Source organism: Cydia strobilella, chromosome Z (genome assembly GCF_947568885.1).
Source record: "Cydia strobilella chromosome Z, ilCydStro3.1, whole genome shotgun sequence".
In the NCBI taxonomy this organism is placed as follows: Eukaryota; Metazoa; Arthropoda; class Insecta; order Lepidoptera; family Tortricidae; genus Cydia; species Cydia strobilella.
Genome location: NC_086068.1, coordinates 46,906,096 through 46,922,669, shown reverse-complemented (window position 1 = coordinate 46,922,669; position 16,574 = coordinate 46,906,096). Strand labels below are relative to the sequence as shown.

The 16,574-nt window shown below is 41.7% G+C and overlaps 1 protein-coding gene across 2 annotated transcripts in view; it reads right to left on the bottom strand.

Moving 5' to 3' along the window:
- The window catches only part of LOC134754055 (ATP-binding cassette subfamily C member 4-like), a 54,869-nt gene that overhangs the window by 3,202 nt on the left and 35,093 nt on the right, over window positions 1-16,574 (bottom strand). For both annotated transcript variants that reach the window (XM_063690114.1, XM_063690115.1), the window contains 17 exons: window positions 14,407-14,566; window positions 13,299-13,441; window positions 12,845-12,997; window positions 12,571-12,764; window positions 10,886-11,092; window positions 10,487-10,695; window positions 9,984-10,120; window positions 8,798-9,024; window positions 8,257-8,407; window positions 6,778-6,904; window positions 5,660-5,763; window positions 5,265-5,388; window positions 4,583-4,822; window positions 4,072-4,258; window positions 3,183-3,355; window positions 2,020-2,119; window positions 903-1,043 (listed from right to left, as the gene is read on the bottom strand). In XM_063690114.1, coding sequence (XP_063546184.1) covers window positions 903-1,043; window positions 2,020-2,119; window positions 3,183-3,355; window positions 4,072-4,258; window positions 4,583-4,822; window positions 5,265-5,388; window positions 5,660-5,763; window positions 6,778-6,904; window positions 8,257-8,407; window positions 8,798-9,024; window positions 9,984-10,120; window positions 10,487-10,695; window positions 10,886-11,092; window positions 12,571-12,764; window positions 12,845-12,997; window positions 13,299-13,441; window positions 14,407-14,566 — 2,777 coding nt within the window. The remainder of the gene's footprint in view (window positions 1-902; window positions 1,044-2,019; window positions 2,120-3,182; window positions 3,356-4,071; window positions 4,259-4,582; window positions 4,823-5,264; window positions 5,389-5,659; window positions 5,764-6,777; window positions 6,905-8,256; window positions 8,408-8,797; window positions 9,025-9,983; window positions 10,121-10,486; window positions 10,696-10,885; window positions 11,093-12,570; window positions 12,765-12,844; window positions 12,998-13,298; window positions 13,442-14,406; window positions 14,567-16,574) is intronic.

Here is a 16,574-nt window from a genome sequence, read left to right as displayed (position 1 = left end):
TCCGCAGAGCACCAAGTTACACGTCGTAGGCGTAATGGTACTTGTTACACCTGCTACACCTCTAACATCGCTGCTACATTTATACTACAACACAACAGCCCTTGTTCTCCCGTACAACTCCATATCTGTACATACAGGGATGGCCAAACAACAGGTATACACTTTACTTTTGTAATTTTATTCTATGAAATATAAAAAGTATTAAGTATTCCTTGTTAAATATAGTATTTAGGGCCGGCAGTTAAACATGGATAATAATGTCAGACAAATGTCCACCTCTAGCAGCATGGCAGATGTGAACCCTTTTAATCGCGTATTTCATCACATTTTCACACAGACCGTGTCTCGAATATTTTGTTTTAATTGCTGGCACGATGAGGAACTGCTTCATCTGTTACGATGCCATACTGCTCAAATTTATTCACTAAACGACCTATTGTTAGCTGCGAAGGTAAGTGATTTCTACCGAAAATTTGCCGCAATTTTCTTAGTTTCCGCAATACATGATTGGGTTGAGTAAAACGTTTTAATAATTAAAACACGTTGTTCCGTCGTAAAACGCTCCATAACAAATTTGCCGTATCAGCAGCAAAAAAAGTAGTATTCCTCCAAGTTGTGAGTAAACTAAATTAGGTCGGGAGCACCTATATGTGAAGTCCGCAAGTTGTGTTAAGGTCTGGTTTCCTAGGATAGCGGTGCCGTGATATAGCGGCCCTCTAGGTAACCGCGCCATTTTGTTTACTTAGACAACGTTCTAGTGACGTCATTTCACTGCTTTATTACGGCCCGGCCGCTATATGACGGCACCGCTACCCCAGCTCAGGAAACCTGAGCTTTACAGCTCCATGGTAGTTGTGGTGTGGTGATCTATGGTTGTGTGGAGGTGCATGCAGGTAACTTGCCTGTTCAGCGATCCTGGCTAGCATGTCGGCCATGGCGCGCCCCGTCTGGTCGACCATGCCGCGCAGCACGCCGCCCGTCCGCCCCAGTAGCACGTACGGATGGTCAAACTCCACCATCTGACCCGCGTCCATCACCAGTACCTGCGCGCACGTCAACACTACATTACAATCTGTGGCTCTAGTGAACAACGGCACGAGTCTAATCTGAATAAAAAATGGCTAAAGCCTACTGGTACCAGTGGGGATCAGCCAGGAGTGAAGGCTGCGAGTAATAAATATTTAACAGTGGTTTAAAATTATAAAAGATATAAAAAGGAAGACGTTGAGTAGATTGCCTAAAATTGGTAGGTAGGAAATAGGTTGGTCACTTCCCTTGAGAGAGGAGAGTGAGCTCCTTGGAGAAACAGGCCCAGGCCTATACCGGTTGCGGTCAGGCGGATGTCGGAGCCGCAACCAGGGATCTATGCCGAGCACTGTGGCATGGCGTGCGCCCTGATCCGTGTCCAGAAAAAGTAGGAGCAATATGTTCTCCAAATAAAATGAAAAACCCCGACAAAAAGCGGTTCTCCTTATTTCTAAAGGGTCGGATATTCACGTTAAAAAAACTTCCGTGATCCTGGATAAACCCGGTACTTGTTATAGATGGGCAGAAATGGCAGAATTACTTTTATTTTGTGAAAAGATCAATCACTTTTTCACCATCACATCCAATTCCTTCTCACATTGACAGTTTTCACACCTTCATCTTTTTTTCATTCTTTTGGCAGCTGTTAAAGCAAATCAAAGAATTCACTTGTAAAGAAAAAAGGTTTCTCCTAAAGCGTTACGCTGCAATAGCTAGTGCAACATAAATAATACAATGAGAACATAAAACAAACCATTTTATCCAAGAATACTAGTCTGAGCCTCCAGTAGATAACGTAGTTTAGTCAAACATAATCCTAAAAATTACATTAACAACCGAGATATCGAAACTAAACACCACTTAATCTGAATGTGAATCCCGGATTTATGCTCAAGTTACACTAGCAAGATTAAAGTGGTTTTGGCACTACTGCTAAATAAATAAAAAATACTTTACACTACTCTACGAGTATTTCTGCTGTTAAGATCCTACCTTATCAGAGTCCATAACTGTATGTAATCGATGGGCAATGGTCAGTACAGTGCAATCGGCAAATTTGTTTCTTATTGTAGTTTGGATCAGCGCATCCGTCCTGAAACAAGATAATATATTATTTTAATATAATTAATTTTAACCGACTTCAATTTTTATCTACATGTTAAAAAACTTTGCGCATGTTTATCACTGTTACTGGCTCTTGGGATAGAACAAAACGTGTCAATTTTGCCTAGAATCACTGATGTAGTGATACCTGAGGTGTCCTGACAAGGCTTGGCAAACCTAACAATCATAGTTATAGTATTTTTCAAACACGATGGGTACGGTGAAATTTTTTTTCTTCCCATGCTTTGACGTTTCAGATTAAATCCTTTACAAAAACAAGTAACTTTAATCCCAAAAGCACAAAATATACATATCTTCGTAGCTTAGAATATTTCATAATAATTAAAATTATTAGATAGATCGATTTTTATTTGGTACTAATCATACACTGTCCATTACATAATAAAAGTTGATTACAAAAATCATGATACCTAAATTAAAATTCACATCTTAATAAATTATTCAAATTCACGTTAAAAAAAATGTCAACAATTTTCAAATTCTAACCAACCGATTAAAATTACCAATCGATTAAATGCCCTTTGCAGATTTAATCGAGAATCGTTAAAAATCGTTTCAAATGTGCACTCTCACAACTCGTCGTGTTTGAAAAATACTATACCTATAGAATACGACAGAATATGATAGTAGCAAATAGTAGTAAGGATCTCAGACTCCAGCCGATGTCATACGGCAGCAGCGTCGGATTGAAAACGACACCAACATTTCTGCCGATGTCATCGCTGCTGTGGCTGGTCTGGTCTGCTGATGCCATATGGAGAGCTCGGTTTAAAATCAATTTTAATAACAAAACTTCCGTGAGCCACAGACATATTAAACATATTAATAACGAGTCACTCACGTATTTTAAGTCGAAAACGCTCGACATGTTTCACTCCTTACCGAGGAGCGTCATCAGGAGCTTGCGTCGACGGTGACACACCGGCGCAGACTGCGGTGCGGGCCGCAGCCCTCCGCGCCCGATGACTCGGCGCGGGCGCCGGTGGCGGCAGGCGGGCCGAGAAATGTGTTAAAATCAATGTGTGAGTTACTGCGGGTCGACGTTGGCGGTGGCCTCGTCGAGCACTAGCAGGCGGTTGCGGCGCACGACGGCGCGCGCCAGGCACACGAGCTGCCGCTGCCCCACGGAGAAGTTGCCGCCGCCCTCCGACATGTGTGAGCTGAGCCCCGCCGCCAGCTCCATCACCGCTTCTTTCAGCTCCACCTGGACAATGGACATGCAATAATACCTTCAAGGCTACTCGTGTCTTCATCAACCCTGGCCCGTTTCACCGCGTTGACATTGACAATTCATTGTTATTTACACTCAGAATATGACGACCGGTCTGGCCTAGTGGGTGGTGACCCTATGAAGCCAATGGTCCTAATCCCGGTAAGGGCATTTATTCGTGTGATGAGCACAGATCCTTTTCCTGAGTCATGGATGTTTTTTTATGTATTTAAGTATTTGTATATTATATGTATCGTTGTCTGAGTACCCACACTACAAGCGTTCTTGAGCTTACCGTGGGACTTAGTCAATTTGTGTAATAATGTCCCTTTAATGTTTATATTGATATATTAATATTTAACATACATTTTAACTAGAAGTAGAAAAAGAAGATAGTCGTTGTTGTCCTTTAAAAATGCGATATTACGAAGTAATGAAGGTATAAAAACCAGGCTCGGAAAGTCGAAAAAATGGGTCCGAATGTCCCTTAGGTAACGATGGAATGCTCCATTAACAGTATAGTTGCACCAGCCAAAATTAACAGTCTGATCAACGTTACGCAGCAGAGATCTATGAAATTTCCCATTGAATAAAATTAAGCGAACGCTTTAGCGGTGACAGACGGTTTGGTGCAACCGATCCTAAGTGTCTTGGCATAGGTAGCTGTAAACTTATACTTGTGTTTGCTTAAATAAAGAATATGAGCATACCTCCTCTAGAGCGCGCCACAGTACGTGGTCAGGGTACTCGTCGAAGGGGTCGAGGTTGTGGCGCATAGTGCCGGAGAACAGCACAGGCTCCTGCGGGATGATGGAGATGCGGCTCCGCAGCTCGTGCAGACCCAGAGCGGACGCCTCGCGGCCGTCGATTATGATCTCGCCTTCTATCGTCGCCAGCCTGTAGCGGCACAAATAACAATATCACAGACTAAACAGACACTGCATTATAAAGTACCACGGCTCCACATCTATACACATTTTATTATAAAACAGCCCATTACTTAATATCCCCTATAAATATCCCTAGAATTAATTTTTAGAATACATGAGTACAGATCATAAACGTGGACGTTACTGACGTGTTCGAGGTGAAAAACAATTTTAGGCACACCATGTATAACAAAAAAAATGATTTAAAGGTTCTCAACCAATCCTCAACCCTTTGAACGCCTTGAGATTGTTTTTTGACTTGTCATATTTTATTTTAAAGAAGGAGTGTTACCTGAAGAGAGCGTTGATGAGGGAGGACTTGCCGGCGCCGGTGCGGCCGACGATGCCGACCTTCTCCCGCGGCAGGATGGTGAACGTGAGGTCGCGCAGCACCGGCGGCTCGCCGGGCGTGTAGTACAGGTACATGTGGCGGAACTCCACGCGCCCCGCCTCGGGCCACGACGGCGGCGGCTTGCGGCTGCCCTCCGACACCAGCGGCGGCTCCGACTCGATCTTTGAGTACTCGTCCACTCTACACAAATAACAATGTTTCGCTCAAACCACTTCTTTTATGATATAGGAGGCAAACGAGCAGACGGATCACCTGATGGTAAGCGACCACACCAGAGGGGTTCTGAGTGCGTTGCCGGCCTTTAAGATGGGAGTACGCTCTTTTCTTGAAAGTTTGAAGATCGTATCGGTCCGAAAATACGGCAGGCGACAGTTCATCAATTCCAGCATTTCAATTCGTTCATTTTCTTATTGCCATGACGATGTCTCTGTCCCAGTAAAAGATCTTTTATCGTCTATTTGTCTTTCTATCTATTGCTCTTACATATTCGAGTGACTGAGAGGCAAATAATTGAACGAACACAGGAATTGGGTCGCGGTTATAACACATCAACACAACCAACGTATTTTTTTGATTAAAGACACTTCATATATTTAAGCAGATGTTAGATGTATATATTTACCTTTCCACACTGGTCATTTGATTTTCCAATTCAGTAGATTGCCTCATGCCCCATTGGAACATACCAGTCAAGCTAATAGCTTGCGTTATAGCGAGACCTACGTCGCCACCGCTAAATTGGCCAACTGTGTACAAAACAGAATACATTATTTTTGATACTAGGTTTTAATATAATGCAGATATTTTTTACGAACTTTTGCCAGGTGCTGAAATTCGGCCAGTGCCTTAAACGCATTCGTTCATTCAAGCGTTCGCTTGACTTGCAAACAATGTCTCGAGCATTTCATACATTACAATACCATAATATGATGTAATAGTACATCGTACAAGCTATTGAGCGAAGTTTTTAAATGACACTGTATGCGTTAAACAACGTTAACATTGTAAAAATTCTACCTGAATTAAGAACGAGGAAGCTGAGAGTAACGATGGCGATGTATACGACACACACAAGGTCCAGCCAGAATCCAAACGCACGGGATGTTGCGATGAATAAGTACCTGCGAAATAAGCACAGCATTCACTAAGTATAAATAAGCTTTACCTTGGAAAAAACAAACAGTAGATGGTTACGCTGTTTTATTTTATTCCAAGTACTTCATTATTTGATTGTATTAGCCTGACTTCATACACATACTTGTACACTACACTTTTTTCAGATTTGAATTTATTAATTATTTCTACCATAGTAAATTTTGTAACCCCAGTAAATTCACTGCCATCTGTCGACACACTTTAAAACTAAAAATGAAGATTTATAAAAATACGATAGAATGTATTTAAATATAGATAAATGATTTTTTTATTTGCATTAATTATTTTTATGTTTTTGACCCATGTTCTTTCTCTGATATGCGTTAAAATTGTTAAATAACAAACGAAACCGTCAACGCCATCGATACGACTGTAGGCCAAAACTAGTAGCGCCCTCTGCACGAGAATCAAATTTTCTTGATTTTCGAGGCACGTTTTTTCCTTAGACTGTATCCATCTATTACGGAGTTATATCTATCTTTGTTTCTACTCAGAATCACGAAGCTCTCGATTCGAGAAAATAAGTTTTTCCATTCCGTTATAATTTTTCATAGACTTTGTATGGCGATAACAGATTGAAAAGAACGAAAAATGTATGGAAATTATGGGACCCTTTTTTCTCCTATTAGGATCGAAAGAGCTCACGATTGCGATTAGAAATAACATAACAATTCCCAAATGTAAAAATAAGTGTAGTGTACAACATGTGTACAACTAACCTTTTCGACGCCGTGTCAAACACAAAAGCTGTCATCCAGACGCCACGTCACCAAAGTGTCAAAACTGAAATTGAACTTTACGCATATGCACGTAGGTCTATGTTGCTCTGCCGTTTATGACCGATTAATCGTTCTTTGGCGTTGAACCTACGGTGCGTATATATCGGTCATTGGCGTCCAAAAGTTTAAATCATACACGATATTAGGAGTGAAACGGCTTGTTGAGTTGCAAGAGCGGAGAGCCATTGTACTCGTACTCACCAGGCGGAGCTGTGCAGGTCCTGGTGGTTGTCAAACTCGCGCACGAGCGCTTCTTGCGCGCCGAACGCGCGGATGGTGGTGATGCCTTGGAGCGACGCGTTCAGGTGCGAGAACACCGGGCTTCGAGCTGGAGACAAATGCTACTGTATAATGTTCGCGGGTCACCAAACTACGTACGATACTCTTAATAATATCACTATACAGATATAAGTGGCTTAATAATCTGGTATTGCGCGATTGTACATACCGGATGCAGTATCTATAAGCAAATGTTGAAATTAGCGGTCTTCAGGTTTCAGATTACAGTTAAGACAGAAGGATATTGACATAATACTATGAACAACAAGACGGGAAGTTTCAAGGATCATTAAGTTAATGTCACTCGTCTGCGACAACGTTAAGGGGCTCCCGCAAAATTGTAGTTTTTAATTTGATTTTTTACATATTTTAATGAAGGGCAAATGCAATGAAAAAAATCATACAGAAAATAGACTATATTGCCGAGGGCAAACTCAAAGAAAACCCTTAAAATGTCAAAGTTGACTCGATAGAAAAAAAATCTCAAAAACATGTATAATTTTCATTTACTTGCAATAGGGTTGTTGGCACATGTTGAATTTTATACACAATAAATTTAAAATTTAAAAAATATATGCGAATAATAAAAAAATACAAGACCTCAGTTTCAAAATTGGTCCCATTCGGTTCCTTACATTGAAAAAAAAAATTGTACAGCAACAATATACATAAACGCAATATTTCACAGACAAAATCGCAATTTCCTTGTTTTCCATACATCGAAACGGCTTCTAAGCAATAGCGACGTTACATCGTGACATCACGATGTATTGCCATTTTGTTAGAAGCGTTTCGTTAGTAAAGTGCGGGTCCCATACAGACATTTGATCCTCAAAACAAACCTGATCGACTGATACCATTAATAAAAAATTGACAACTACCCTATTATATATCGTTACCCTGCATTCCACAGCAGTATAATTTTAGTATAAAAATAGCTAGTGATATAGCCGAGGGATCAGCGAAATTTTAATCAAAAGTATACTTTCAGTTACTGAGGTAAAACGTCAAAACCCGCGCGATCGTCAAATCTTCCGCCGCAAGTTTCGCGCGGCGCGCCGTGTCTTTAGTTCCTTTCTAATTTCCTGGCTTTACGCGGCCTCTTAAGTTGCCGTGTTATCAGATTCACAACACACATCACTTGGTGTGGGGTGGCTATACGATATTTTTGCCTGTATTTCTCCATGCTAACAATAACAATTCACTGGCAATTTTTTACAATTCTTTGCTAGTCCAACAAGTACACATTGAAGCTAGGTACAGTCATTACATACCGGCCCAGAAATGTAGAGGAAATGGTTATTGTCAGGTGATAATTGTCAAGTTAGTGAAATAGGTGCCTGTACTTTGATGTTCAACATTGACACATTAGTAATGAGCGGCGTCTCAGAGATGACTCACTCACACCCTCGAGGCGCTTGATGCTGCGCGAGGAGGCGATGTAGACGATGCGCAGCCCGTAGAACACGAGCCCGATCACCAGCGTCGGCAACAGCAGCCAGTAGTTCACCACGGCCACCACCACCACGATACCGATCAGCGATAGCCCAATCTACACAAATAAGAAAATAATTGACAATGAAAAGAAACCGACATAGCGACAATTCAAGTAAACAACAACGAATGTTAATATTTGTGTGTGCAGTACAAATAAGTGCTGAAGTCAAATGGACATGGATGAAAAATGTGCCTTTCTCTTTCGTGCTTTGACGCCCTCTACGCAAAGTTTTGCGTAATATTCCCTGTTGGCTATTTAAATCATAAGTCTTATCGTATAATTATTTGATTGCATATGCGTAGTTTGTTCGCAATACTGCTATTGCTAACATGTAGTCAAGAAAGTCGACTATTTTCAAATTTATTAAACCTGATCACTGTATAATCCATGAGAACCAAATAAAATACAGCCTTACAACAAATAATGTTGATAAATTGAACCCACCTGAAGAACATCGAGCAGCGCAGCGGGCAGCACCTCGTCCACGGCCCCCATATCCTTAGAGAACCGGTTGAGGATCCTGCCCGAAGGGTTGACGTGGAAGAAGCGCATGGGTGCGCGCGTGATGGCCGAGAACATCTTGTTGTGCAGCCGGGTCGACGCGCGCATCGCCATCGAGAAGAACATGAACGAGCGGAGCAGCGATATCACTACCAAAGCGACTACCATACCTGAAATTATATATCATCATCATAGGCGGTTATCACACTGCCGACGCAATTAGTTGCGAAGTGCAAAGTGACAAATTCGCGTGCGGCGACGATGGTACGGTGGTGTGATTTTCTCCGTATCTTCGTCCGAAGCTGCGGTGCGTGACGAATCGCATCTAAATTGTACGTACGGTACCGTACGGTACTACCATAGAGTAACTTATACTAGAGCGTTACTGTCATAGTAAATTTTGTAACCCCAGTAAATTCACTGCCATCTGTCGACACACTTTAAAACTAAAAATGAAGATTTATAAAAATACGATGAAATGTATTTAAATATGGATAAATGATTTTATTTATTTGCATTAATTATTTTTATGATTTTGACCCATGTTCTTTCACTAATATGCGTTAAAATTGTTAAATAACAAACGAAACCGCCAACGCCATCTATACGACAGTAGGCCAAAGCTAGTAGCGCCCTCTGAACGAGAATCTAATTTTCTTGATTTTCGAGGCTCGTTTTTTCCTTAGACTGTATCCATCTATTACGGAGTTATATCTATCTTTGGTACTACGGAGCTCGGTGTGGCATACCCTGCGGCTCGCACCGCATCTCCGTCCGAAAGCGCGAATGGTCGTGCGATGCGCACCTTCGCATGGAGAGGCGGAGCCAGTGTGTTATACTCGTACCATGCGGATTTTGCATACAAATCAAGATTCTACAGTACAAAGTTGGTACAAAGTTAAAAACCGTAGCAGCGGAGCAGTCATAACCGTCATAGTTTTTATCTATTTATCATCGTCATGACATGCACGCTATGGTTTTCATCTATCATCATCATCATCATAAATAAGAGTATCGGCTATCTGATATTGCCGTTCGTTTTGTAATAAAAACAATAAAAATATCTTGACACAAATTTAAGTATATGACTATTTTAGAATATCTATTTCAGTTAACGTAGGAAACTTACCAGTGTAGATATAGATACAGTTGTATCGACTGAGGGGCCCGTCCCCAAACTGAACATCGTCGATCATCCGCTCGAGAGTAGTGTTGGTCGCTGCAAGCCTTAAGACGGGATTCCCCTCCAGTTCCTCCATTTTAACCCTGAACACATGCCAAGTTATTATAAAACTATACGACTAAAAAAACATGTCGTTTGACTGAGCTGAATACTACTATCATCATATTTGATTGAAAAAAAAGCTACTAGTACACAGTTTGGTAAACGTACTTAGGCTTAGGACGCCCTCAGACTAGATGAAGTGTGTTGCGCAAGATGGCAGACTAAAAGAATATGCTTTATAGTGATGATAAAAACCAGGAACAAATAAAGGATTTTCAAGTTGCTACCAAATTTTGTACCTATTTCATTTAAAACAGTTTACAGATTTAGGCCGAAGGTTTACAGAATCAAATCCATTTGAGTTAATATTCGTTTAGCCTTATGTATAGTTGGTGCAGGTTAGTTACCAGTAGCTGGTCCACCAATCGGAGCCGGAGCCGAAGAGCTGCGCAAGCACCGCCACGAACACCATGAGCGCGACGAGGACCGCGTGGCCGCTCGCGCCCAGATACGCGCCGTACACCTTCGCCGACACTGCGCCCGCCGACCGCATCTCTGCTTCCTCGCGCCCGCTCTCCGGCGGCGCTGTCGCTGTCAGATTATCCACGGAGCTCACCTAAAACAATAACAAACGTTCGATTCACAGCAACTAAGCCTAGCCTAGTTGCACCAACCACAGTTAACCCGGCGCGCCGCGGAGGTCGACTATGAAACTTTCCATACAATAAGATTTAGCAAACTCTTTAACGATGACAAACAGTTTGGTGCAACCGGGGCTTAGCGTGATCGGACTCTAGTAAACTTACGGAGTTTATGCTCATCTGCCGCTTGCGAAAACTGCCGTGCGGCGAGTCCTCGATATCGTGCGCGTGCGCGGGCGCGGGCGCGGGCTCGGGCGCGGGCCGGTCCTCCTCCTCGCCGCGCGCCAGCAGCGTCGCGAAGTCCAGCCCCGACGCGCTCAGCGTCTCGAAGCTGCCCGCCGCGGCGATGGCACCGTTCTTCAATATTATAATCTGGAAACATTCATGTAAGTTTAACAACAGCTAAATAATAATAATACTATTATTTTCTCAAACATGCAATGAAATATTGATATTGTTCCTTATAATAGGCTGCGAAGTATCACGTTTCAGGCGCGACTGTGAAAATGAAATGCTGTGTCACAGATATTTGTGAGACAGCATCATGGCATTCAGCCATTAAAAAAAACTATAGGCAGTATTTGCTTTATAGTTCGTAATCAACTAATCACATTCTGCCACTACGCCTATATATTTTTTTTACTAGCCTAATTTTGTGTCCCACTGCTGGGCAAAGGCCTCCCCTCGTTTCCTCCACTCGCCTTTTTTTTACGCCTATATATAAAAAAAAACAATAAACGATGTTTGCTATATTTTGCACGTTTATTTATATAAAATTAACATGAACATAATAAATAACACATTATTAACAAATTCCAATAAATGTGAATTGCAAATTTAACTACACAAATACACATTTAAAATATTTCATTTAAACATTAGCGGTAAAACACAGGTAAAAATGTCTACTCAAACACGCGTAGGTATTTTTTTAAATCGTTTTGGAGGCAAAGTTGAACATTATTCATTCTGTAATTTTATTTTATTCGATTTATTGTGCTTTGTCGATTGTGTTATTAAATATGAGTTCCGACGGAAAGTGAAATGAAATGTACTCCTACGAAATTGAGAGCAGAAGCAGAATTGACTTTTAGTACTTGCTGCCGCCAAAATCAAAGGCGAAGTATATTGAAAAACTAAGAAAAATGCTCACATGCATCAAATATACATAAATATATACCTATACGTGTAAATTTAAAAACTACATGTGTAAAATATACGTGTGACAAAGATAGGTATAGGTGCTAGTTATATTTTGTGTCTGGTTTACTTTTAGTTTCTCTAGAAATAAAACTGATTTCGTAGAGATTTCTTTATTTATTTCATTGCATGTTTGAGAAAATAACTATACATATATCGGCGTGAACAGGGGTTGTCTGCCTCATAACTATCCGTCTATATGTATTCGGCCGGCAACCTCTTACTTCACGGCCTCTGTAGTAATGTACAGATTAATTAATAATTAATTAATTTTATTATTAATCTAGAAACTTGTTATCATCACTCAGTAAACTGTATCTTTCGTTGTGCGTCTAAATCCGACGAATACGCCACTAAAACGCCATTTAGCTAGCGCATTGTAGGCGAGTTGCACATCTTACCAAGTAACCCACACAGACACTTTCATAAGAGAATTTCATAAACATGCACCTTCAAACAGGCACTTTCGCCAGGTCTGGTGCAACATAAAGAGATTAAGCAGTAGAACCCGCTTCCATCATCAATATCATCGCTGGCAAATATAAATCAGTCATCAATAGAACTAATTGATCAGACGTCAAATGACATTGCATCTCACTCTCTTATTAAGCAGAATGTGAGACGCAATATAGGTGGAATACCACTATTACCTGATCGACGTCTCTCAGAAACATCAGTTGGTGTGTGACAAGCACGCGCGTGGTGTGTCGCAGATAACCGACGAGGCAGGACTCGAACAGATGTCGGCCCACGTGCGCGTCCACCGCCGACAGCGGGTCGTCCAGCAGGTAGATGTCAGCGCGCTTGTATACGGCACGTGCCAAGGAGATACGCGCACGCTGACCTGCAACAAACCGTGGATAAATTTGTGAGGTTACATATTTGGTTAAGAATTATGTTGGATTGTAAAGGGTTAAGAGCGACCTCCGCTGAGACTGACGCCGCGCTCGCCCACGACGGTCTTGTCGCCGTGCGGCAGCAGCGAGAAGTCGCGGTCGAGCGCGCAGCGCCGCACCACCGTGTTGTACCGCGGCCGGTCCATCGGCTGCCCGAACAGGATGTTCTGCCTCACGCTACCTAACAACAACAATTATTACAATAAATTAATTATGTCTCTCCTCGCATATTTTTTATTCTTCAATTGTTCACCAAGTTCCCCTTGATTAAAATGACGCTTTAAACTGTTCACTTGCTTCAGAACTGCGCAAATCTGGCCTGTGGTGCAGTCTTTGCTCGTATGAAACGAATAAAAAAGTGCCTTACTATTTCCATGCATATCATTTTTAGTATCAAAACAAAACACCACATAATTTTAAGTAAAAATAATACAACAAATGTAATGCAAACGTTGTAGTGTAAATAATTTAGAAATAGTTACCAGCGAACAGCCACGGCTCCTGTCCCGCGTAGGACACGGAGCCGCCGACGTGCACCGAGCCGGACACTAGCGGCAGCTCGCACAGCAGCACGTGCAGCAGGGACGACTTGCCCGCGCCCACCGGCCCGATCACCGCGATCAGTCTGAAACAAGCACATTTAATATGCAATCTTTAACTCTACAATCTCACAGGTAGATCAACAGCTAAATAGACATAGCACGCATTTCAGGCACAAAGTTGCGAGGCGAGTGAATTATACAGGATGTAACAAAAATTGTGGGGATCCGTTTAAGGGCACATTAATTGGTATCGTATTCTAATTAGGAAAAAGTACAAGAAAAATTTTTTACGCGAATAATCGTTGGCCTTTGTATGGAGGGTTGGCCGACATGGACCACCAGACGACGACTTTTTCGTGTCAAAAATTTTTTTCTTCTACTTTTTCCTAATCAGAACACGATACCGCATATGCCCTTATACGGATCCCCACTATTTTTGTATAAGCATTCATTGCAGGGTAGGGCGGGGCTGAGCTCCGCGGTTATAAAGGTCCGTTAGCCTTACACCTCAATAAAAAAACGTTTAGAAGAGAATAGGGATGATTACGTTGAATTTTATAACAAAATCTAGTAACATAGATAACAAATAAGCAATTTATAAAAATAATGTACTTAATAATAAAAAAATACAGGACTTGAAAGGTTCAAAATTTAAGTAATTTATTAACTTCCAAAAAGGAAAAAAAAAGTAAGTGTTCGATTCCTTACATTTTATCCAAAAAAAGATTGTATAGCAACTATATGCATAAACGCAATATTTCACCGACTAAATCGCAATTTTACTTATTTTCCATACATTCAAGATGGGCTCTCAGTGACCTTGACGTCACGTTCACTTATCGTTTTGTTAGGAGCGTTTCGTGAGTGAAGTACGACTGTCGGACTTTGACTATCATTTCGGACTTTTGCATTGCTTTAATGCCCATGGTCCCATATAGACATTTGATCCCAAAAATAAACCTGATCGATTGATGGCATTAATGAAAATTTGTCATGTAGCGTATTGTCTCATCGCGGCCCCCTCCCCGGCCAACTCCATGCCACATACTTGCCGGGCTTGATGGTGAGGCTGAGGTCGGTGAGCGTGTTCTCGTGGTGCGCGGCGACCCACTTGGCCGTGGCGTGCTGCAACCGCACGCTGGCGCCCTGCGAGCGCTCCAGCTCCGAGTCCTCCTCCTCGCCCGACTCCAGCGGGGCCGCCGACCGCCCTGTCCGACGAAACAAGCATTTTATGACATCAATTGGTTGCATTATTTCCCTTCGACGTTTAGCACTAAGAAGCCAATTACAGCTTCTCAGAACGTCAGTTTATATCAGTGCGACGTATTGAGAATTTACTGAGCCTCATAACGTTTCAAACCAAAGCACATTTTCCCAATGATTGAACAATACATTAAACATTACTTTTTAGTATGAAATTTCTCAAATTATTTTTACGCCTCAGACCCCAATCTGTTAAACAAAAGCCTTTGTTTTTTTTATGGAGAGGCGCCTTAGGCGCGTCCCGAAGCAACCATGTCGGCCACAGGGCAGACACGCTATACATCAAAAACCACTTGAGTTTATATGAGTGAACGGCACGTCTGTACACGCGGCATGCGTCATAGTGTGAGTAAGTTGCTTAAAAATAGTACTGAGCGGCCGGCAAACGGCCGTCAATCTGCTGTCGCGAGGCGAGGTAATTCGAGTCGGGGCGGGGCGGTGCGTAGCCGTTCTGTATGATAATACTATTACTGTATGGGGTTCTTCAAAAAGGGAGTGTACAGGTTTTTAAAGGGTCGGCAACGCGCGTGTAATATCTCCGGTGTTGCAGGCGTCCATAGGCTACGGTAACTGCTTACCATCAGGCGGGCCGTATGCTTGATTGCCACCGACGTGATATAAAAATATTTTTTAAGAAAAAAAAACCGACTTCAATGGGGGATGCCGCTGAAAGTTCACTTATTATTGATGGTGCACTCTTAGATTAGAGACAATGAAATGAAAAAGACAGCATCTTTTGCCTAATAATGTAGAAAAGGAGGTAAAACCACCCACTTTTCTAGTAGCACTTCGTTTCTGTAAGGGTCGCAGTTCTAACCTAACTTAACCTACTTTTCTGATAGCATTTCGGTTCTGTAAGGGTCACAGCTCTAACCTAACCTATTTTTCTGATAGCAGTTCTGTTCTGTGAGAATCGCAGTTCAAAACCCAACCACCCACCTAACCCACTTTTCTAGTAGCATTTCCGGGTCCGGATCAGAGTCCAGGTCCGTGTCCGGCTGTCCGGGTCCAAGTTTGGGTCAGAGTTCGGTTCGGGTCCGGGTCCAAGTTGGGGTCCATGTTCAGACCCGGGTCCGGTTCCGAGTCCGGGTCCAAATTTAGGTCTGGGTCCATAAGGAAGAGAACAAATCGCCAAACGTGAACTATGTGTCATTGAAGAGTTCCATTCTGATCATAAGAGTTCCATTCATATCAGCAGTTTCCATTTCATCAAATGTCACTTTTTTAAATGTAAATGCTGGATTTGTTGATAAAAAAAAACAAAAATGACTATATGTATGCCTTTCACATTTGAGGAGTTCCCTCGGTTCCTCGTGAGTCTCATCATCAGAACTCGAGCTTGACAAAACTATGTCTTAAAAACTTAAGTTGCTTAACGAACATAAAGAAGAGGACAAATCGCCAAACGTAAACTATGCGTCATTAAAGAGTTCCATTCTGATCATCATCAGCAGTTCCACTTCATAAAATGTCACTTTTTAAAATGGAAGTGCTGGATTTGTTTATAAAAATACAAAAAATTACTATATGTATGCCATTCACATTTGAGGAGTTCCCTCGATTCCTCATGGATCCCATCATCAGAACTCGAGCTTGACAAAAATGTTTCTTGAAAACCTTACTTGCTTAACAAACATAACAAAGAGGACAAATCGTCAAACGTGAACTATGCGTCATTGAAGAGTTCCGTTCTGATCATCATCAGCAGTTCCACTTCATCCAAATGTCACTTTTTAAAATGGAAGTGCTGGATTTGTTTATAAAAATACAAAAATCACTATATTTCACATTTGAGGAATTCCCTCGATTCCTCATGGATCCCATCATCAGAACTGCTTTTTAACAAAAACGGGACCAATCTGTATGTATATACTTACAATCAAAAAAAGAATTTTCAAAATCGGTCCAGAAATGACGGAGTTATGGAGTAACAAACATTTAAAAAAAAAACAT